Source organism: Stigmatopora nigra, chromosome 7, assembly GCF_051989575.1.
Source record: "Stigmatopora nigra isolate UIUO_SnigA chromosome 7, RoL_Snig_1.1, whole genome shotgun sequence".
NCBI classification, from domain to species: Eukaryota; Metazoa; Chordata; class Actinopteri; order Syngnathiformes; family Syngnathidae; genus Stigmatopora; species Stigmatopora nigra.
The window spans coordinates 10337025-10360908 of record NC_135514.1 but is presented as its reverse complement, the minus strand read 5'-3'; the positions used below and the strand labels follow the sequence as shown (position 1 = coordinate 10360908).

Sequence of the window (23884 nt, the reverse complement as noted above, 5' to 3'; positions counted from 1 at the left end):
GGTCAGTACTAGTCTAAATGCTATATTAAATTTCAGGCATTTGTCCAAATCATCTAATACCAGCTCAGCTCATGGTCCCAATAGAAATGTATCTGTGTAGAAACCTTCCACTGTAATCTCGGACTCATTTTATTCGATGTATCCAGATGCTGAGGCAAAATAAATCCTTACACTGAAAACCTTCGTTTTTTTTCTTGTCTGTCAAATAAGCCATTGCACCGTAGGACAATTTATGCCCCATCTGTCATACGTGTATGTGCCGACCCATAAAAAACTACACTAATGACTCCGTAAATGTCTTCTCCCAACTTGCCATAAAAAAACGCAACAGAAGTAGGCAGAAATACAATTAGTGACAAAGAGACGGACGAGACCGTATTTTATGGTGCCTGCATGTGTGTGTTGTTGCATGCATGCAGTTTGTGATCATGTGTGTGTGAGAGAGCAACAGGCGTCAATCACGGAATGCCGGTTCTAATGTGTGTGAGAGTGGAAACTTGGCTGTTGCCATGGTAACGCAGCAAACATCCCGCTAATGAAATATACTGACATAACACGGGGGTAGAAAATACAATTATGTATATGTGCTGGTAATGTGATGCCATAGAGAAGTTGATGTGTACAGCCTGTGTACTACATTTGTCTAAAAAAAAAAGACTACCGCTGATAGTAGAAAGGTTTCCCATCCATAATGTGGATGTTTCTTTTCGCGCAGTCAAAATTATTCAGTTTATTTGACTTTTATGGCTATAGTATTTGTTGTACTGTCCCATCACAGGCAGGACAGGCCTTATTCTTAAATGTCTTAGAAATGTCTCAGAAAATGTATATATATATATATATATATATATATATATATATATATATATATATATATATATATATATATATATATATATATATATATATATATATATATATATATATATATATATATATATATATATATATATATATATGTATATGTATATGTATATGTATATGTATATGTATATGTATATGTATATGTATATGTATATGTATATGTATATGTATATGTATATGTATATGTATATGTATATGTATATGTATATGTATATGTATATGTATATGTATATGTATATGTATATGTATATGTATATGTATATGTATATGTATATGTATATGTATATGTATATGTATATGTATATGTATATGTATATGTATATGTATATGTATATGTATATGTATATGTATATATATTTATATATATATATATATATATATATATATATATATATATATATATATATATATATATATATATATATATATATATATATATATATATATATATATATATATATATATATATATATATATATATATATATATATATATATATATATATATATATATATATATATATATATATATATATATATATATATATATATATATATATATATATATATTTACATACATATATATATGAACTGAAAAATGTTGCCACTAACAAACCAACTTGTAATTGTTTTTAACTTTCCTTTTCAAAATCGTTAAAATTATACTAAATTATATCATATTTCATTGTGATTTTAATGGCCTTTATCCTCAGAAAAGATTTTTTTTCCAGTAGTGAGTTGAAATATCTTTTCCAATTTCTCCTGAGTAATTCTAATATGAGTTAAGAGTGTTGGGTGACTCAAGGACACTATCATTTTTTTTTTTTATATGAAAGATGACAATGGAGCTTTCAGATATGTTTCCTCCACGACCGCACTACTATTACTATACTGGTAGAATAGTAATACTATGGCTCCTCTTTTTCCTCACTTTTTGGGGAATCTGGATGCCAATGCTTTTCCTCATGCATCAGTCTTGCTATTACGACATACAAATTATGGAAATATTGCACTATATGCACAATATCTCAGTCGTCTTGACACTGGAGTACATCACATACTTTTGATACAAGCATTGTGTGTGAGACAATTTCTTTAAAAAATAATTTTCTGCACTTTTTTGCTTAGTTTTCTCCCCGCTACTAATATTTCAGTTATTTACGTTTTGAAGTGACTTTTCTTACCACATCGTAAATGTTGCAACTCTATATGAAAATTGCTAAATACACTTTTCCCTGTCAAACACGCACATAGGTAATAATGACATTGCACACACATTTTTCACAAAGATTTGGAAATATAAAGTGCTGCCTTTTCTTTTTTAACCCTTTATTCCATCGCATTGCAGTGGCATCACCTCCCTCCTTCCTCTCTTTCCTCCTCTCCTCATCCTGGTCTACCCGGATACGGATACCCGGGAATAACATCGCTGCTCACTCCCTCCCCTCCGCCTGTGCCCCGCGCTTTTTACGTAACACTTTAAAGCCCTTGCATATCCTTACTGGCCATGGCAACAAGCACATCTGGCTATCGTACGACCGCCTACTGCACCTCTAAATGACTTTTCCCATTTGGGAGATTAAGCTTTAACTATTTGTAATATTCTCCGATAAAAACAAAAGAGTTTGGAAAGTCTTCAGAAATCATTTTATACTCCTTACATACCTCAAAACTTGAAATTTGTTATATTTGTATCCTTAAATCTTCTTTTACTCCACTCTGTATCATGTGGCCAATGTTACTAGTGCTTGCATCCTATTGGGCATCTTTCTGCATGCGAGTAGTGCCCTCGTATGGTCAAATCGGGGCATTGCATGTGGCATTGGCGAATTTTCTTCGGTTCTGGGGGTTTTATGAGGGTAACGCACCCCTTCATCAGTGTGTTTGATGTCTTTCATTTGTTCGCTATGGCACACACACTTTATTGCAATATGAGTTCTGGTGTGCACTGACGGTCAATCAATTGTCCTCTTTTGGGGGTCTCCCTCAAATCGAAGCATGCGGTTACGAGTCAGGTGACTGATGAACAAGGTCCAATTCGATAGGCGGCGACGAGTTCTCAGGTGACGCGGCAGATCGCTGTTGCCACGGTAACTGCGAAGGACTGCCTCATGCGAGTTATAATTGGAGCGAGTAAATGGCGGGCGCACTAGGGAGGGCAGAAGATGAATTGAGATTGGACAGGAGGGCGATGGAAGGTGGCACCCCCTGCGTCGTGGCCGCCGGAGGTAACGAGTGGGAGTAAAAGTTTGTCAGTCACGTGGCACACACACACACACACATACACAAAAGAAAATAGAACACACTAGACTTGTGATTTTGGTTAGAAGCGGATGCAAGCAATGATGGAACACCTACACACATTCCAAGCACAGGAACAAGGAGGTTTTGTAAAGGCTTAGATGAAAGGGGGCGAGTGATTCTATTTTTCACCTTGGAGCTCATGATTCTTAAAGTAGTGCTGAGCAGCCTCCCTCTGGTGGTATGCAAAATAATTGCCCATCTACGCACTATTCAGTTGTATTTCACTTTGAATTTCTCAAGGCATTATTCAGTTGTATTTCACTTTAAAGTTCTCCAAGCACTATTCAGTTGTATTTCACTTTAAAGTTATCTATAGTTGCATTCTGTCATTTATTTTCCATGACACTTATCCTCATTGGGGCACTGGAATCTATCCCAGCCAACCATATATTATATTGAATTATTATACATGTTTGTTTTCGCCAAACGGTCATTTTTGGGAAATCTTTTCACATAGCTATATTTAGCATTAGTAAATAAGCGACAACAAATCAGGATTTATTTGTTTATATAATCAACAATTCGGCTAGACCAACACAAGTAGCAGCTGACAGTTGACTACAAGCCTTGTGCAGTCTTGCTTGTGCCTGAATGATATATGATACATCACATGATCAATTGTGATATTGTTTGTACACAACATTGGCTTAGTTTAATAGAGGGCAACAAATAATCACTTGGTTGTTCTTTTAAGAAAATATTCAGACCTGCCACACAAATAGCAAATTGTGCAAAATTTGAATAAACCTTGTTTTCTAGTTATATATTTGCAAGTTGGAGAATAAGTCCATTGTATGTCAAATCGGTCACACTATCATTTCATATAGCGCATTCGATGAAGTGTAGCTTATACAATGATGAGATGGAGCCAGTTGTCATTCACGAAAGTTAGTCTTTATCCGATCAAAATGTTTTTAAATCAACCTATTATCCTGACTAGCCCGTCACGTTAAGACATAAACCAATCTAACCACATTTTTGGGTTTTTCCTTATTATGCAACAACAACAGAAGAAGCAGTATTGTTCTTTTTTATGGGTTAGGTTTTCATTTCACAACACAATTCTCAAGGATTTGCAATTTAGAACTCAAGTTAAGTTGTTTTTATGTCTGCACTCAGCTTGAACTATTCATTAAATCATTCATTTTCTGAACCGCGCATCCTCACAACCGGGGAGCTGGAGCCTAACATAGCTGACTTTAGGCACGAGCTTGAACTAATTTAAAGAAAACATCTGTGGCGGGGAAAATAGGCTAAGGTTATTGGTATTCCTTGACTCTGCTTTTTAGACATATTTCAATCCGTGGTTAACAATGCATTTACCTATTTTAATCATAAAATTCATGCTTACATCTTGGGGACGAATGGGTTAAGCATTTTTACGATCAAAGGCAGCCTGCCAGAGTCGCTCCCGGCATCTCTGGTCAGAGCTCAGCCTCTTGATGGGCTGACCGTAATGGAGACCCCTCCCCGTATTGTATGTCTGGATGTGCTAGCTCAGCATGACTCATGCGTCTTGCTTGAGTAACAACACTATGGCTCGCTATTTCCAGTTCTCTTCTCACAACATTTTTTAGTATTGTTCCCTTTGTGCTCTATACTTCTTCTTATGTGAGAACTTGTGTTTTCACTGGTTATTTTCCCTCCTACTCCCACTTGCCCCCGCAGTGAAAATTACTCTCTGTCTATTTTTACCCACCACTCATGGACCGTTTCAGCCGTTTCCTTCTCTTTCAAGCGGCCTCCTCTTTCCCGTTCACCCTCTCCCACCCCTTGGGCAAGTGTGTTGCATCAGAACCAACTACACTCTGTTTTGTAAATGTCCATTTTGTGCATATAGAAATGAAGAATAGTCATTTTAGAAAATCACTGAACTCATTGGCTGCCATCGACGGCAATAGATGTCCAATCCATTTTGATTGGGAGAAGCTGGCAATGGCACTGAAAGATGAGTATTTATAGGCAGTCCTCCCAGTTTAAATGAATTGGACATCTAATGTTGTCAATGGCACGCATTGAATTAATAACCTTCTTTGCCTTGGTGTTGTTTCTCTATAAGTCCTGCCTGTTGAAATATTTTTTAAGTGTCATTAGGGAACTTTGATTAAAAATCAGGTGAATTGTTATATTTACTCCAAAGTCCTTACAACAAAATTTCTTCATCCATAATGAGAATCTTATAGTGGAGAGCTCACTAGTGCTTTAATCAGTTTGTAAAAAGGGGCGGTACCTTGAAAAAGAGCTACAAGCATATTGGTTAGCCTACATCTGAGTGTCGATACCCTATTGGCTCCCTTCCACGTCAGTCTACATTTACTACGATAACCTCCACAGTGGTAAGAGTCGCTGGGGTTGGGTGTGTTGTGAACGAAATAAACTGTACTATGCTCATGTGAGAGTTTAAATTCCACAACATTAGTTTGACTTTGAGCAAAACAAATGGAATACGTTGTTTTATCGACGATGGTTCATATTTGGAAACAAAATGTAGAGTCGTTCACAGCCAGTGCGCCAATGACTGTGGGCCCGAATTGCATTTGCATATGACTGGCATTCCAGTGCATGTTCTGACCAATGGGAATGGACATTGAGCGCATGACAGGGGGGCGCCACAGCCAATTGCAGAGTCAGGATCGGTTCAGGTGGGCGGGACAAAGGCTGGGCGAGGTTGACAGGAGCAAGAAGGGGAGGGGGCAAACGCAAGCAAAGCAAAGGCAGCCTAGTTTACAGCAAGAGGAAGAAGAGGGAGGGGAAAAAGAATAGAACGGGGGCCGGGACAAAATGAACGAGTTACCTCGTCCGAGGGTGCACTTTCGTGGACTGTAAACCTCTCCCGAAGTGGACGACGTGTGGCTTTTGGTGTCGTGCGCAAGCAGCACCTAGCTAAACCTGCGTGTGGACGGCGGCGCGCTTCACCACTCGCCTCTTGGGTTTGGCGATTGAAACGCTTTATATCCGAGAAGATAGCGGAGAGGCTCGGGTGGTTCGTCCCGTTTTTTTGTGTGGCCGTTCGCCGGACTAGTCAACTCGGTTGTCGCTTGGTTTCGGGGGCGGTGGGTACATCGCTCAGGTTGTGATGGATGAATGCGCCAGTCAGCAAGAGCTGACTGTACCTAGCAAACAGGTATACCCACAAAACCGTAATGGGCGCGCTTATTCTTTACTGTAAGTCCGTGAAGTAGAGCGTTCCATTCCGTCGCCTTGATGCCGGACTGCGACGTCCCCAGCGGATAGTAGTTAGCACACGGACAGTCGAAGTGTGGGCTGTGCATGCTTCAAATACATCGTTGTAACTGAGACATGAGAATACAAGCGTCGTTTTGGCGTCTGTCTGTGTGGCGTGTGCGCGACCAGGGGCGTGCCCGGGGACTCGCTCCCGAAGCGGGCGCCGCGGCGGCTCGGGTTCCGGTTCTCGCCCCGGGAATGGATGCGTAACTCTTACTACCTTCTTCTTTTTAAAAAAAAGAATCAACCCGCTTTGGACGCATAGTTAAGTTTTGTTCTTCCTTTTTTATTTTTAATCAACCACATGTGGTTTAGCTGTGTCCGAAGGGATCCAGTTTTGCGCAGAGTAGGTCGCGTCATGACGCGGGGAGACTGCCTAGTAGTCGGGTTGATGCTGTACTCGAGGTCGTGGATGCATTCCAGGCCTCGTTAACTCTTTCAGCACCACAGCGTAGCACTAATGTAAACAAACAACCAGAGTAGGGCATCAGGGGTAATTGGACCAAAACCTACGAAGGATCCAAGTTTTCGGACCTCAATCGACAGTTTTTCCCCCACTTTGAACATTTTTTAATGAACTTTTGTCTACCTTGGAACCAACACTCCAGTATATCCCCTACCACCACCACCTTAATGTGAATGATGATGATATGGATACAAACAGAAGCCTCTTTGAACCTACTTGCTGTTTCATGTAGAAGAGAGAACTCTCTATAAAAAGGAGATACTACCATTTGTTTATTTTATTTCATTTCGGCGACAGTCACTGAACCTCCACCAGTCTTGAAGTCTCCACCATGTTCTCATCAGAGAATCCTCAGTATCTTCGCCAAGGATTAAGCATGTTTGGTTAGTTTATGTTCAATTCATCCATTGTTCTATTGCTATTTATGTAGTTCACAGTTATAGCTGCATCAATCTAGGGCTTCCTCGCATTTTCACTTCAAATGGGAAAATTTGACCACATCAGGGTTTGTTTCTTGGAAAAAAAGCATTCTCCTAATTGTTTCTTTACAATTTGAGGATTTGATGCCAATACATGATTTATTTTCTTAACTCTGTGTCCTAATCTAGGACATACTGGTCTAGGGTTGTTGTTTTTATTGTGACTTTGCTTTACTTCTCTATTTGTTGCTTCCAAAAGAACGGATCATTTTCATTGCTCTTTATTCCCCGAAGAAACAAAGTAGTGGTAATTAAATGTAGAAAAGGCCTGTTGTTTTTGGATTGGATGTCTAAGAACAGCCTGTACTCTTATCAAGAACCAAACTTAAAACATGGTTCTGCCCCAGCAGCATTAAAGTCGTTGATTTAGAAGTGAAATGAAATACAATCGCTGTTAAAATATTTTTAATCTTACAAAAAGCAATTGAGAATATACTACATGACAAAAAATACACGAATAGCAAGTCGAATATAAAGAACTACCGATTTTGTGTCCTATGATGTCATGCTTCAGTGCTCATTAATATTGTGCTGCTCCATCTGGTTTGCACATCTTGGCCATCAGGGAACAGTGAATTCTAAAATATGTAGAGATGGCTTTCTCCAAGCTCTTTTAGCTACAGTAGTATTAGTCGTTTATTTTTCCCCCTTAGAAGATCACAAATATAAATCTCTAAGTGTTAGTATATTATCTGTGTGGTAGTCATAGGCCCAAGACATTTAGTGAGGGATGATACCAGTTTACTGCATGTAAACTAGTGACCTCATAAATAGTCTGCCATCTAACCCTCAGTTTGCACAAATCATGTCTTCTCTCCACAGTGTGGACCAACGTGGAGCCTCGGTCCGTTCCGGTTTTCCCCTGGCATTCTTTAGTGCCCTTCCTGGCACCCACCCATTCAGATGCCTCTTCTCAGGCAGGGGAAGGTCAGCATTCTGTCAGTCACCCCCACGCAGCCACTCTCAAGACAGGTATATGTGATTATGTTGTGACGTTTTTTTTTTCTTCTTTTCAGTCCTGTGGTGTCATTTTGCCTTTTAACGTATTTTTCTCAGAATTTCAGGCAGTATCGGGGCCACCTCCCGAACCTGTTGAAGCCCCTCAGACTGTTGAGAGGGTTCCCCCAATACGGCATGTCAATGTACCTGAGGAGTCAGAGAGGGAGAAAGTGGAAGGGGAGAGGGAACGGCCTGAGAGTGAAACAGAAAGTGACGTGGATGACCCGTAAGTTATCCTTTAGTTATGTTACTTACCCTTTGAGTTATTGTGTAAAACTAATTATCTAATTTCTGGTTATGGTGTTACATATTTGTCTGATAAGCAAAACTGTTTATTAATTTGATCTAAAAGGCAGAAAATTCTTAAGTTGGTGTGTTTGGTAAGCTTTGTAAATGTTCCCTTTTGTACACACAAATTCATTGGTAAAGCTCAAAGGAAGGAACAAACGCTTTTCTTCCACCACAGCATTTTATTATCACATGAAAAGCTGTGGCCTCATTGGAGATGAGCTTGTCAAGTGGATTGTGTTTAATATGAAATACACGCCTAATCTTAAAAGACATTAACTGGCCTTAATCAAGGGCCAATTCATGTCTGGAACTGTCGTCTGGATCAAAGAACTTAATTTGCTGATTTTATTTTATTATTATTTTTTGGTTCTTTAGCTTCCTCCCTGGCGTTGTGCCAGAGCAGCCCCTTTCGAAATCCCCAGTGAAGCGACGCACCCAGTCCCTTAGCGCATTGCCCAAAGATGGCGACAAGAACAGCCCCGGAAAGGTAGACTTTTTTTCTTTCTTCTTAAAACAGAAGAAATCAGAGCATTTCAGTATACCGAGCCACATTGTTATATTTAGTAGAGCATGCTAACAGGCTGATAATATACACAGGTTTAAACGTATTAAACTTGGGCACCTGTCTGTCATGTATATGCAATGCATTATTATTCCCCCAATGTATTATGGATTGTTTTCAAGGAGCCATTTTCATCAACTAAATGCTTCTTTCATCTGAAATTATTTAAAAAAAAATATTCTCTGTCTTTATAGCGTGAAAAAGACCACATCCGGCGGCCGATGAACGCGTTTATGATTTTCAGCAAACGCCATCGAGCGTTGGTACACCAGCGACACCCCAACCAGGACAACAGAACTGTCAGTAAGATTCTGGGCGAGTGGTGGTATGCCCTCGGACCTAAAGAGAAACAGAAATACCACGACTTAGCATTCCAGGTACATTTCTCTGTATTTATAGGAATCTTCATGTTGACTTCAACATGATTCGGGCAAAATGATCCATCATGTTATATAAATCTACTTTTTCTTGGGTTATTCCTTTCCCAGGTAAAAGAAGCCCATTTCAAGGCTCACCCTGACTGGAAATGGTGCAACAAAGACAGGAAGAAGTCCAGCTCTGAAGGTCGCGGCATTCCCGGGGGCAAAGATATCCGTGAGAGGAGCATGTCTGAGTCTACAGGTTGGTCTCATAGCATTCCACAAGACATCAATCCCAGAGATGATTTTCCGTGACTTGTCTTTTGTTTACCTGCTACGCAGAGCCACATTCCGTAGAGATGAAAGGTGTAGTAGGTCCGTGTCTGGTGGGCATGTCTGAGAGGAGTCAGACGGTGGACGGTCACATGAGCCAACTGACGCGACCTAGAGCTTTCTCGCAAAGTGCCATGCACAACATGGAGAGGCCCGATAGGGGCAATACTCAAGCCCTGGTGGAACTGGCGCAGGTAACCATTGTTTTACATAGGTTTCAGTGCAGTCAATGTTCCCTCTAAGCAGCGCGAGTGCGCAATTGCGCACTACTCTCGTCTTCTCCGCGCAGCAACAATCATATGGCGCGCAGTAAATAAAATCCAAACTTTTTTTTTACCCCTTTCCCTATGATGGCGCCGTTTATGTGGCAGCCAGTGGTAGTAACTCTGTCCACTCTTTTTTTCATGTTTTACAGCATGTTTTACATGAAAAATTAGAGTGAACATTGACATGCACCTGCTTATGGCAAGTGTGATACTGGTGTGCCCATCGCGAGTAATGATGATGTCGCTCACACTGCTACTAAGTGCGCTCAGGGAGGTTATCTTTCTGCCCAGACCAACAAAAAATTTGAGGGAACATTGAGTGCAGTCCAATTGGGATTATTTATTTAATTATTTTTAATGTATTATTTCTTCAACCTTTTTTGACATTTTATACTGTTTTAGATGTGTGGCGATGGAGGCAGCCAGTTTGCCAGCCACACTACAACCCTGTCACAGTCCCAGCGAGGCATCAGTGAGGACATGACCAGCGACGATGAGCGCATGGTCATATGCGAGGAAGAGGGCGATGACGACGTTATAGGTATGAAATGACCAAACCAGTTTTCTTTTATTTAATCACCTATAGTCCTGACCTGTACTAAATGTGGTCAAGCATTGCGATATCGAATGTCAAGTGTAGCTGTAGTGTATTCTTCTCCAGAGGACCCTTATCCAAGCGCCTCCATTGATCTCAAGTGCAAGGAGCGAGTGACCGACAGCGACAGTGAAAGGGGATCTGGTGACGAGAGCGCTCAAAAGGTAACAGACCGTCTGCCATTTTTAATTTGGTGAAAGCTTGCAAAGTTCCACAGAACAGTAGACGTGACATATGTTAATTGTGATTAATTCACATTGCTTTTTTTCCCCCAGCGAGTCTTCGCTCCTGTCATCTGCTCCACGGCATCTTCGTCCCATCACGGCAGGAGCGTGTCCCTGTCCTCCTTTCCAACTGTCAAACGCTACGATGAGGGAAGATCAGGGTTTATTTCTGATCCAAGGAAAAGGGGAGAGGAAGATGTCAAAGACTCTTTTGGGGGTGAGGCAGGAGCAGCGCACCCCCCATCTGTCTCCTTCTCAACCACCCAGTCGGTCATCTCTGCGTCTCCTTCGCATCTTGGCATCGGTGCCGTGCGAGTGGCCTCCACGGTATTGACTAACGTCATGCGCCCCGTCATCAGTACGCCACTTCCCATCGTCAGCAAACCCCGCGACGGCACGGCATCGTCCAGCCCGTACTCGCTAGAGAGGAAGCCACTCACGCTACAGCATCCGCAACTTCTGATCGGCTCAGGACCAGGAGGCGGGGCCACGGCCGTGGCGAGTGGTTTCTCCTCCTCCTCGTCCCCGAATCCCGTAGGTGCAGGGATGGTGACTAATTTAGTGCTGGGTGGCTCTCTGTCAGGTCAGCCCGCTGTGCAGCTAATCACACCACCCCTCCACTCTCAGACCCCTTCTTCTAATAGTCAATCCAATGGACCCGTGCCTCTGCCCCTACTTCAGCCCCAGTTCCTCCCTACCACCTCCCTAGCGCCCCCTGGAGGCAAGGCCATCACGCAGGTCCAGTACATTCTACCCACCCTCCCCGCCAATCCCAAGAGCCCACCACAGCAACTTTGCCAGCCCACCAATATCTTCAACCTGCCCGCAGCTCCGCCCACACACACCCCCTTGGCCAATGGGAAACAACAGGGTCATAGTTCACTGGTGTGTTATTCGTCCAGCCCAGGAACAAGAGGTGAGCGGAAAGAGATACAGATTGGGTATATCTTCAACTACATGTAAATATAGATTATACACAAAGTATATGATAAGTCTGAATGGCTAAATGTGAGCCAATAGGGATGGATGTTTTCACTTAAGTGATGAAATAGTGAGTGCAGACATTTATCTCATTGACTGATATTGACAGCGATCGATGTCCAAGCCATTTGTACTGGGAAGGCTATGAGTTTAGCAATGAGAAATGACAGTCACTACATAATATGATGCATTAATCAAATAATGTGTATTTTCAATCTGCTCAGTGCAAACACAGTCGCCCGTGCTCCAGGGTAAAATGGTTGTCCCCATGGCGACAGTACGCACGGCAGCAGCTCCCGCTCAGCAGTTTCCTATTGTGGCCCCGCCTCTTCCGGTTCAGAACGGCGCTCCGGCAGGGAGCAAGGTTTGCAGCCTGAAAGCGTAGTTAATGAAGCCTGCTGTCTCAAAACGAGTGAAGTGCTAATGTGTTTTTTTTTTAATCTCCAGATCATCCAGATCGCACCCATGCCTATGGTCCAGTCGCAGCTGTCTCAGGGAGGGGCGATCCACTCAGTCAGCCCCTTTCCAGTGACAGTGGCCACAGCTGCCGTCGTTGCATCTGGGCCTGCGGCCCCCTCACAGGCTGTTCTCCTGCCGCCTCCAACCACTAGGTTTGAATATGACATCATTTTTTACACCTTTCCATTTTCACTTGTTTAATGTGTGGGATTGGTAAAACTATTTTTAAGAGCACTTTGTCTTATCACATATTTTCACCCAGTGTTATTTGAAAAACAATATCACCAGATATTAACAATTCATTTTCCGAGCCACTTATCCTTACAAGGATCAATCCTATCCCAGCCAACCATGGACAATAGGCAGAGTACCCGTTGAATTGGTTATCTGGCATATCTAAATACAATTTGAAGTCTTCCACCAGCCTATCATGCATGTTTTGAGTATGTGGGAGGGAATCAGAATACCCGGAGAAAACCCACACAGGCATGGGATTCACATGCAAAATCCACATAGGAAGGGAAAGTTCAGAATGAACCCTCAATCTCAGAACTGTGAACATTGTGTGAAGTTAATATGTACCATAACGACTTGTAATTTAATAGAACTACCGAAGCAGGCTGTCCTGAAAGTGGAAATAATTTGATGTTATTTTTGACTCCAAATTCAATGACAAATGATTGTTGTTGAAAATGTGATTTCTTGGAAATGGGACCCTTGGGCGAATTGATGAACTGGAAAATTGTTTTCACATGAACAGTGCATGTGCCTTTATCGCAACAATTGCAAACGATCAAAATTACGACGTGTTCGCACACCAGGAAGACACGTTGTTTGTTCAAGTCCAATAAAAGGCTTATCAACGTGCTACCCTTTTTACTCCCACTGCTACAATTTCAATAATTACCCCTCAAATTGAAGTAATTAATTCACTTCTATAATAACATTGGCACCTAATAACTTAAAAGATGTCAGGAAACACAATTGTTAGGAATCGGCATGTGTGGAGGCAAAAAAAAGGAGAAGTGCAGCAGGGGTGCTGCTGTGGCAGAGCAGCTCTATTCTGGAAATGTTAGTCATGCTGCTGGTGGCCGCGGCGCTGCTTGAGCCGTCCACCCCCACACGCTACCTTTCAGTTAGACACCCACATATGCAACACTACTTGTCCTCTGCAGAACTTCTCTTTTTGTTCTCCTCTCCCCTTTTGACCATACTTCCTTCCTGATGCTGTCACATCATTAAACCCAATCACCCCCCTTCCCTACTCAGCTAATAGAGTGTTATTTTGTCCACTCTCAGGATCACTTATGTGCAGTCCACTCTGGGGGTGCCAGCCTCGCTGCCAGGAGTGTCCACAACAACTTCGTCTACTTGCACCTCTCAGCAAGGGTTACCTCCGCCCAGTTCCGCGTATGTGCCACCTTCCCTGGCCACCCTTGGATTCACCACCATCCCCCCATCTGGTCAAACAATGGTTCAGCCGCTGATTGCCGGTCAGTGCTGCAGTTTTATTTATTTTTTTTGTTTTAAGTTAAGCCGCTTTGATGTTCAATATATTTGTATTGATGGTGAACATTAGGGGTATTACAAATAGCATAACCGGACGTTTGGTCGCCGGTCTTTTGGTCACTTTTGGTTGCTGGTCAAATGTACTTAGATATTAAACAGTACTTGGATATTAAACTCTCTCTCTTAGGTATTAAACTCTCTTTCATGAATATAATTTTGAGAGCTGGCTTCAACAGTAAACTCTCTGTCACCATAAGCCCGGTGACCAAAAGGGACCAAAAGACCGGCTACCAAACGTCCGAGCACCAACAAATTGGCCAAACATGATAAATACCATACCCACTTTCCCATTAGTTACCATTGGTGTCTACGACTGGAAAGGCTAATAGTGCTAATATATGTCTTTCGCTATGAATAAAACCCAATTTTGGGTCAACAACTTGTATTGTAACGCGCATGTTCCCATCCATCCAGGTCAAGCGCCTCTCCTGGCTACGGCCCCGTCGCCACAGCCCCCCAGCTCAGCCCCCGGCCAGATCGTCACTGCCGTCTACCCTGCTTCACAAAGTGTCACCATGGCGACCGGGGCAATCTCCATGACGGCCATGCCATCCAGCGCCACCGTCTACTCCGTCTCTAGCCCCTCTAGCGCTTCCGGCCAATTCGTGGCCAAACACTCCGCAGTGGCCGCCGTTGCGGTGAGGCAGCCTCATTCGGAGCATCACCAGTCGCCTGCGGACAGAGTTGGCGACAGGCAGGCTGAGAGGCAGACGGAGGTCCTGGTGCCTGTTCAGACTGAACGTCAGGTGCAGTGCTCCATGGGTAGTGGCTCAGCAGCACCTCCTAGTGGAACCGCTATTGCTGCAAGGCCCTGCAGTCCTCCACTTCAAATCCAACCACCTGGTATGCCTCTCTCATTATGACATACTGAGGGATAAAGATTTCGACTTGTATTGCTAGTATTTCAGTGGTTTCAGTGAAATACAGATTTGTCATGATTATGACTAAAAGAAAGTCTGGTAAAAACAGAAGTACATATTGAGCGAGTTTTCATAAATAGTGCTCTGAAACTCCTCAATTCATTTAAATATTTAGAATATTTGTACCCTAAACAACAATGACTTTTTTTTTTTTAAAGCAAGATTTTTTGAAAATATTGTTCATAAATGGAGGTAAACCCTTTCTTTATAACCACAATGAAAAACCAAAATGTCCCTGGCTCAGCATCATCGGCATAAACTCTACAGTGAATATTCTTAACTCTCTCTTTCAGCCAGTACATCCGGCATACTCAAGCTTAGCCAGCTCCCAAATCGACCTCCCCAGAAAGTCAAGGCCACCCTTGCCAGCATCCCAGTGGGCAACTACGAGGCAGGGGGCCGTGGAAAAGAGCGCGAAAAGGAGAGGGAGAAGGAAAGGGAAAGAGAGGCCTTGATTGCCGCTTCCAACAGCCACTTTTCTTTCGACGTGGAACCCTCGGGACCCGCCACAGCTTCTCCCGCTTCGCATTCAGCAGAGGAGCCTCCGTCCTCTGAGAGCACAGCAGAAACTACCAAAGAGGTTTGTTTCAATACAATTTACTGATGAAATATTGGTCACAACATTTCAACAACAATGCTTACTTCCATTAGGCCGAATGGAAGGAATCCCTTCCATCGTCTCCTCTACCGACTCCATTGGCTCCTGAACCACCTCTGCCACCTCCTCCTCATGCCGACAAAGAAGGGCCAGCCCCAAAGAAGATCAAAGCTCGTCCTCCACCACTGAAGAAGACGTTTGACTCTGTAGACAAGTGAGAGCTCGCAACATGGCATCGTTTAAGCAGTGGAACCGCCGACTATATGTCGTGTGTGTTTTTTTTTTGCGTGTGCTGGTCGGGAAGGGTGCTGTCGGAAGTCTACTTTGAGGAGCGCTTTGCTGAGCTGCCTGAATTTCGGCCAGAGGAGGTTTTGCCGTCGCCCACGCTACAGAGCCTCGCTACGTCACCACGAGCCATTTTGGGAAGCTATCGGCGCAAAAGGAAGAATTCAACAGGTAGATTTTCAGCTCTTATTATATATTAACAGTGAAAAACGTTAATTGTCCCATTTTTTGATGAATATCTTCCCAGAATCACGTCTTACTATAATCACTCATTAATGACACATTTTTTTAGACAATGATTTATTATCCAACACATACTGACACTTTGTAACAACCTTCCTTATTGTGTGGAGTAATTATTAAACAAGTAAAGGTGCATCTTTCTTAATCATGATGAGAATATTCGGAAGAAATGTCGGTATTTTACTCAATTTTTGTTGTCCAATGGCATCTCTGGTTCTTTAGACTTGGACTCTGCCACTGACGATCAAATGTCTCCAAAGCGGAAGAGTCGGAGGCGCTCCAGCTGCAGCTCAGAGCCCAACACGCCGAAAAGTGCCGCCAAATGCGAGGGCGAAATCTTCACTTTTGACAGACCAGGTATTCTTATCTAGGGGTTAGCTTAGGGTATTGAACCAAGAGCTAACCACCTGGAAGTTCCTAACCAGATGACTAACACACACATTTAAAGCACACCATAAAATCTTGCCACTCACCCATTCATGGTTCTCATACACATTGTATAATAAGCTACAATTGAAATAAGTAACAATATTATGCTTTTTTTTTCTTCTCCCACATAGGCACGGATGGCGAGGACATCTTAGCGGAGCTGGAGTTTGACAAAGTGCCGTACTCTTCCTTGCGGCGAACGTTGGACCAGAGAAGAGCGCTGGTCATGCAGCTGTTTCAAGAGCAGCAAGGCTTCTTCCCATCAGGTTAGCAATCAAGTTATTCAGGCTACCTTTTAGAGTCATACACACTCATACTCATAATGACACAATGAAATATTAGAATGAATAAGACAAGAGTCCATTTAAGATTCCCGGGTAAACAACAGCATCTATATGAGATAAGATAAAAATATATAAAACTCGTAGTTTTGATGTTGATGTTGCACTTGGTTCGCAGCTCAAGCCACAGCCGCCTTCCAGACCAGATACTCGGACATATTCCCCACCAAGGTGTGTCTGCAACTGAAAATCAGGGAGGTCCGGCAGAAGATCATGCAGACGGCCACGCCGGCCGATGCCGCCTGTCTCGCCGTTTCCATAGACTCATTGCCCGGACCTTCCGGCGCCCAATCGGGGGACGGACCCAGTAGAGAGGGCGAGGACACAGAACCAGGGACCGAGGACGATCCCGGAGACTCCCAAGACTCTTCCAGATGAGTATTTTTCCACATTTCCATTTTGGGAAGCTTGCTTGGATGTCTAGTTAGAACATGAATACCAAAAATGGGGGAAACCGCAACCGTATCAAGATTCTGGAATTTCAAATGACCTAAGACGCTCTCATAAATTCCTGGAAAGACCCACCAAGCGTGTTCGTCGACTTTAAGCGATTCAAAAACCCATTTTTTTCTCCCTCCTTTGTTTTGAGGGAAATATGTGAATTATTCCCCCCCTTAACGTGCTGACATTGTGGGGGGCTGGGACCCTCAAGACTTTTTTTTGACATCCCTAATCTGTATTAACCAACTGTACAATCGGTCACTTTTCTGCCATTTTGTGACTGAAAGACCACTTCCAGAGAGCTCTTAAAAAAATAATATTTAAAGAAAAAAACGATGGCAGATTGGACAAAAAAAAAAGTGGACTTCTGGCTGCGCCAACATTCCCGCTTGGACCCTGCGTCGTCTGAAGAAAGCAAAACATTCCCGTGCCTCGGATTGGTTACATGTAAGTAAAAGGAAGGAATCTGGTCTAGAGTGGCCATTTTACTACTTTTTTTTTTTTGTTGTTTTTTGGGACTAGTTTACTTTTTATCAACTTTTAAGTATCTTGAATTTGAACATTGTGTTGGCTCATCCTGACTTTTATTATTCCCTACATCTCTCTTTGTACTTCCTTAGAATTTTTTGGAGGCTTGTATTGTTCACTTCCTCTGTGCTTTGTCTTCCCTTTTAACAAAGTAGTCTTTTTGCGTTTATCGACCAGCCTCAAAACTCTCCTTCCTCTTTCCTGCTTTTGTCACTTTATGCTTCTTCCTTATCCACGAGGTTACAATCAAAAAACAACTATTTTGGACAGAACACACTTGCTCTTCTTTGTGGAAAAAATGTCTTGGTTAAATTCAATACGAGTCTACTACATATATAATAATGGACATTATGGGACAGAACAACATCCGGACTGAAACTTTAAAAAAAAAAAAAAAGAAAATCTATGGTGGCTTTTAATGTTTTTTGTGTTCATGTTTGGCTGTTCCAGTATCCAAGAAACAAATTTCTATAAATAATTTAAGTTTGTATCTGTAACTTTCAGTCTGCCATTAAAGTGGTTAATTAAAAAGTGAAGATGTGATGAATGAATTTTTCCGAAAGCAAATGTGTATTCATTTATTTACAATGGATTCATAAAAATTGGTCTTTTTTTCTCTTTCTAAAAAGTCACATGAGGTATAATGCTTGAGCTAATATGAAGAATTATAAAAACTCTTCACTAAAGTTAGATTAAATGATTTTTCATGAAATCACGTGATACTTTACAGTGTCTTTTTGACAGAAAATGCACTTGGAATCTTTAATGATGAGGAGAATATGTCTTAAGTAACACACACTTTAGAACAGGTATTGTGTGTTTCTGAAGTATTTCTTGTTGCTCAGAGCATCTGTAGTCCATCCAAGCCGTTTTCCAGTGCCGTCTGAAAGATCTCCAGGGCCTGCTCCAGAGGGAGCGCCGTCCCCTCGCTGCTCTCGATGATGGCGATGGTCTCCCCAAATTCGTTGCACATGATGGTGTTGGTTCCCTGTGATAACGACAGAGGAAAAAAACTGTTGCTATGCAGTGTGGTAAGCTTTGATTGGTGAGTCAGAATTTAAATACATGTTTCTCTTTTAGTACCAACCATTAACGAGAAAATATTACAAAAAGAGATAAGCGTAGCCCTCTTGGTGACACCACGTTCATAAACTCAGACCCAAGCACGGATGCATATGATAGGGGCTATTTTAACTTCAGTACCAGGATGTTTGGTCGACGGACACTTAGTCCCCAGACGTTTCGTCGAACGGACAGTTCTCATGATTATAATTTTGAGAGCGAGCGAATCTGGCGACTCAACGTCCGTTCGACGAAACTTTGTAAAATACAGTGAGAGTAATTTCCTAAAAGTGTCCATTATTACTAATTCTAGAAACAAAAATCCAGACTTAAGCCGAGAATGACCTGTTGCGTTTGTCTTAAACCGTACAGACCTGCTGAGCATCTGAGGATGTGATCTGGATGATCTGGTGGGCCTGTCCCTTGGCTACTTCAGCCGCGGCAACCTCCACATCCGGGGCCGTTTTGGCGTCGGCCTCCCGTGGCCGTTTCAGCTGCCGACTATGCGTCTTCTTGTGGTTCCTGAGGTTGGAGAAAGTCTTGAAAGCCTTCCCGCAGTGGGGACAGACGTGAGGCCGCTCCCCCGTGTGCGTACGCCGATGTTCCACCAGGTGCATACTCTGCACAAAGCTCTTGCTACATATCTCGCAGCAAAAGGGACGCACCCCCGAGTGCGTGCGCAGGTGCTCGCGCAGATGCGTGCTCTGCCGGAAACGCTTGCCGCACACCTGGCACGGGAAGGGCCGCTCGCCCGTGTGGACCCGCTGGTGCAGCGCCACGCCCGAAGTGGACACGAACAGCTTGCCGCAAACGGGACACGGGTGAGATTTTGTCGATTTGCCGCGCGTCCGCGCCATCCCGGGGTGGCTCAGCTTGTGGAGGCGCAGATTGGCGGGGGAATTGAGCTTTTTACCGCAGATGTCGCAGTCCAGGCCGGCTCGTTCTGCCGCCGAGGTGGACGGCTCTGATTCCAGAGGTGCGCCGGGGTGTCGGCTGCAGAGGTGGGCGTCCAGTTGCCTGGAGGCGAGGAAGCCCGCCTCGCAGTGAGAACATGGAAAGGGCGCGGGGGACCCTGGGTGTTGCGTGAATCGATGCACGGCGAGCTTAGTGGGTCGGTGGAAAGTGGAGGGGCAGTCAGGGCACTTAAGCCCCCCACTCTCGCCCGCCTTATGCAGCAGTTTGTGCTGATGCAGATTGGACGACTGTGAGAAGGCGCGCTGGCATACGTCGCAGCGGTATGGCCGTGTGCCCGTGTGGATCAGATTATGTCGGCCGAGGTTGGCCAGGGACGAGAAGCGCTTGCCGCAGTTGCCGCATTGGAAGGGCTGCTCGCCTGTATGCGTGCGGACGTGGTTGCGCAAGTAGATCTGTTTCTTGAAGGTCTTGGCGCAGACACCACATGGAAAGCCGCGTTCAGGCGCGTGCGACATCCGCCGGTGCCGGAGGAGCTGCAGGTGCGAAGGGTAAACCTTCAGACAGGTGCGACAAGAGAACGTGTCCTTGTCGCTCGGAGCGGGTGTGGCGCTTTCTGCCTCGGCGGACGCTACTTTCTCGACGGGTTCCGTGTCGGCGAGTGGCTCGCTTTCCTTTTCTTGAACGTCCTCGTTTGGATCTTTGGGGCCCTCGCTCATGGTTTCCATCTCCTCTTCTGAGAGCGGGGCCATCATTTGAGAGTTCTTTTTGTCCCGTGCTCGCTGCAGGATGGCAAGAGTGGAGAGAGAGGCTCTTGGTGGGGCAGCGTTAACCTGGAAAAGGAGGGAAAATCCACAGTGACTTGAGCTGAAATTGAATAACTATAATATTTTTTTCAAATAGTCCCAGAGGCTATTTAGCCAGTACCCAGTCAAATAGCCTAAATGGCCCCATATGGCTATTTAGCCAGTAATAATTCTGTATGGGGTAAATTATAAGAAACTACGGCTATGGAGCCACTGTCTAAATAATAGTCATTAAATCCCTATTCACATAATGTGAAAATCTATCAATTAGCAATAAAACATCAAATTTCAATGAGATTGGATGTATGGTTTAAAAAAAATCCCCTATTCACTCAATGTTAATTAACAGGTTACTGGCTAAATAGCCCCTTGGGACTATTTAACCGGCTAAGTAGCCACTGGAAATATTTTTAGATTACGTAATGGGCAGCTACGTCCAGAATTTTTTTTTGTGGTTTGACTACCGTGGCAGTGGCGGTGGGGACACCGGCATTGAGGCTGACGTGTGTACGCCGGTGGTAAAGGTACTTGGTCATGTTGGTAAAGGTCTTGTTGCAGAACTGGCACTTGTGAAGGGGGTTGGCTGTGTGAGACTTCCTGCAAAAATCACACAAATAATAAGTGGAGGCCATGTGGGAGCCATGTGGTCGGCACCCACCTCGCAGGGGGGGCTTACCTGTGCATGATGAGAGTCATCTCAGTGGTGAAGCCTTGGCCGCAATCCACGCACAGATATCGGTTGACGCCCAAGTGTGTGCGCAGGTGGGCCTGCAACGAGCTGTCTTTTTTGAAGACTCTTCCGCACTCGGTGCATTCGTGCGTGCCTTGCTCGTGAACGCGGCGGTGGGCTTTGAGGCGGTTGACCGAGCTGAAGCTGCGAGAGCACAGCGGGCAATGCTGGGGTTTGGACAGCAGCACGTGCTTCCTCTCCGCCGCTAATACTCGCTTTTGCGGAGGCGCTCCCGAGATGTTCATCTGGTACGTCGTCTGGGCTTCCTCGAAGCCGCTGGCGAACCCGGTTTCGGAGCTCTCTTTGTCTTGACCTAGGTAGTGCTCCCCCTGGTGTTGGAGGAAGTCTTCCGGGGTCTGGAAAAGAAGGCCGCATTCGGAGCACTCGTACGGTTGGATGAGCGTCGCTTCGGCCGCCTCCCGTCGAGTGGTCAACATGGGCCTGAGCGAGATCGCCGTCTTGCTAGGTCGACCGCGTACGCTGGAGCTGTCAGCGAGCGCTTGGGCCGTCAGGATCTGAAGATGCATGGTGGCCGAGCCGGGGGCCGGGGTCACCGGGGGGAGCAGTGAAGGGCGTGTGGGGGCGGCTTTGGAAACGGGGCGGCTTTCCTTCTTTTGCTGCTGCGCCAAAACCTGCCATAGACGCAAAGCAAAACTGTATAGCCAACTTTAAGACTTTCATGCTTGAATTATGATTTTTTTTTCTCTTGTAAGGCCATCATTTTAGGATTTTGGAAGGTATTTTAAACCAATATAAACCTGCTTTCAATTCATGTACCTGTGCCAAGATCTGCCCAGCCTGCTGCTCACTGAGTACAAAGTTCTGCATGTTGTTGAAAGGAGCCACGGTGCCGTCTGCTTGGATGATGTACTCCTACATGCAAGAATCCTTCTTATTCCTGAACGCTACTTTAGAAATTAATCATCAGACAAGACTTACCGTCGTCTCGGCATGGATGCTCGTGGTGCTGCTACCGTGACTTTTGCGGTGTTCCAACCACGTGTCGGGTGAGTCAAACAAAGCCAGGCAGTCCAGACATTGGTACTGGACAGCTTGGGGTGCTTGAGAACCACTTTCTTCGGTCTCTGCGGCTTCACACAACTCTGAAAAGGAAATGCAGATGTAAGATGATGACTTTTTGATTCCAGGAAATGTCTGACCTTGTTGCTCAGCCTCTCGCATGTGCATCTCCTGGTGCAGCAGTAGCTCCTCGGAATCCACCAGAATGGAGCCGCATTCCAGGCATTGGTACTGCTCACACCGGATCACCTCACCTTCCTCATTCTCCTGGACTGTGTGGATCTCTTGGTGGACCAGCACCTCCTCCAGGGTGTTGAAAATCTGGTAGCATTCACTGCACATGTACTGTTGCTCCACAGTGTCCTCCTCTGGCTGCTCCACTTCCATGAAAGCATGCGCTTCCATAATGCCAACGTTCCTCTCGTCAATTAACCCAAGTTAAAGTAATATACCACCTGGGAAGAACATTTCAAGAAACTATTTGAATCCACAGTTTTTTTTTTTTTAAGTTTCGCTGGGACTTTTTATTATTGATGTCAGGATTTCACCCAATTACCATTGTTTACTGAACTAATATAACTGACATAGCAGAATATCAGAAATAATCACATTTCATTGTCTAAATAAGATCTACTGCTGTCAACAGTTTTAAAACATCATCAGTTGAAATTGATTTTATTGCGTAAATGTCAGTGAATGAAAATTATTATTTTATTATTATTGTTTTTTTTTTGCTGGTATGCACTTCAACCAAAAGCAACCTTCATCCTTTAATATTTTGCCATTATAATGCATTTATTAAATTATAATTTAAGCTTGTTTAATATAAAAAGTCAGTATGTATTATGCATGCATATATAAATATATAATAAATGGCTCTTAGTAGGAAAATAACTCATGATTGAAAAATATAATGAATTTACATTAGTACAGCGACTAAAAGCAATAGCTCGATTTAGCAGTTAGCAAAAAATGGTAGCAGCAGCTTCATCCATTGCCCACCAATGATATTTGCATAAAACTGCAGCAACTATTTTGATGGCGTTGTGGTGTTAAATCTAAAGTGCGTGTGCGATGGCGCGTGGAGGGCGTTTGGAGGCGCTCCCCCGGCCAGCAAGAACCACTTTTTTCACCCCGGCACCGCCATTTCCTGACGCAGGCTGCCCGGTTTGCCCGGCGGTCCGTCAGGCGGCGCTAGCCATTTTTTACCGAAGCTCTATGAGGAAAGGCGGCAGGGTAGCGGCCCTTGTTTTCCCACCCCTTTTACCTCTCATTTACTGTCGTCCGATGGCGTCGATCGTAGGCATCACCGCGCGTCACTTGCACGTTCCACAAGATCCACCGATGCGACTTGGGCAAGGGAATCAGAGGCGGTGGAGAATTGTCTTTTAAGGCGTGTAGGGAGACGTTAGCCGAGCCTTTGCCTCCATTTTTGTGAATGTAAGCCACGCCCAGTTTGCGGTAGTACGAAAAAACACGGTGAAACTGCGATTGGTGCTTTGCTTTGTCAATCAGATAACGTGGTTTGCTTGGCGGGTAATGTAGTTTCAAAATGTTTAGTTTTTTTTTCCTCTTTAGGATTATTGCAACCATT

The 23884-nt window shown here is 44.0% G+C and overlaps 2 protein-coding genes across 3 annotated transcripts in view; one reads left to right on the top strand and one right to left on the bottom strand.

Moving 5' to 3' along the window:
- The window catches only part of cicb (capicua transcriptional repressor b), a 31847-nt gene extending 13536 nt beyond the window's left edge, over positions 1-18311 (top strand). The window contains exons 3-21 of one of the 2 annotated variants that reach the window (XM_077720160.1): positions 8160-8309; positions 8394-8562; positions 9003-9114; positions 9384-9566; positions 9678-9810; positions 9891-10075; positions 10550-10688; positions 10809-10906; positions 11018-11882; positions 12172-12311; positions 12395-12558; positions 13706-13899; positions 14390-14818; positions 15189-15475; positions 15547-15707; positions 15798-15949; positions 16244-16378; positions 16582-16716; positions 16910-18311. In XM_077720160.1, the coding sequence (XP_077576286.1) occupies positions 8160-8309; positions 8394-8562; positions 9003-9114; positions 9384-9566; positions 9678-9810; positions 9891-10075; positions 10550-10688; positions 10809-10906; positions 11018-11882; positions 12172-12311; positions 12395-12558; positions 13706-13899; positions 14390-14818; positions 15189-15475; positions 15547-15707; positions 15798-15949; positions 16244-16378; positions 16582-16716; positions 16910-17169 (4091 nt within the window). In that variant the 3' untranslated portion in view covers positions 17170-18311. Of the gene's footprint in view, positions 1-8159; positions 8310-8393; positions 8563-9002; positions 9115-9383; positions 9567-9677; positions 9811-9890; positions 10076-10549; positions 10689-10808; positions 10907-11017; positions 11883-12171; positions 12312-12394; positions 12559-13705; positions 13900-14389; positions 14819-15188; positions 15476-15546; positions 15710-15790; positions 15950-16243; positions 16379-16581; positions 16717-16909 lie in introns of both variants that reach the window. The other variant, XM_077720159.1, reaches the window with a different exon arrangement.
- A 13-nt stretch (positions 18312-18324) lies between these two features.
- Positions 18325-23761, bottom strand: znf526 (zinc finger protein 526). The gene is made up of 8 exons (XM_077720161.1): positions 23558-23761; positions 22431-22745; positions 22210-22373; positions 22048-22143; positions 21217-21902; positions 21005-21137; positions 19197-20567; positions 18325-18748 (listed from the first exon to the last, which is right to left on the bottom strand). Exons 2-8 carry the CDS (start codon positions 22693-22695, stop codon positions 18602-18604), a joined length of 2862 nt encoding a protein of 953 aa, XP_077576287.1. The 5' UTR covers positions 22696-22745; positions 23558-23761; the 3' UTR covers positions 18325-18601.
- Positions 23762-23884: the final 123 nt, after the last annotated feature.

Bases quoted from the DNA above. Each gene is read 5' to 3' on its own strand.
- znf526 (XM_077720161.1), bottom strand. From the start codon at position 22,695: ATGGAAGCGCATGCTTTCATGGAAGTGGAGCAGCCAGAGGAGGACACT. The intron at 21,903-22,047 runs GTACATGAATTG...CGTCTATGGCAG, and splicing joins CTGGGCAGATCTTGGCACAG to GTTTTGGCGCAGCAGCAAAA. The intron at 21,138-21,216 runs GTAAGCCCCCCC...TGATTTTTGCAG, and splicing joins ATGACTCTCATCATGCACAG to GAAGTCTCACACAGCCAACC.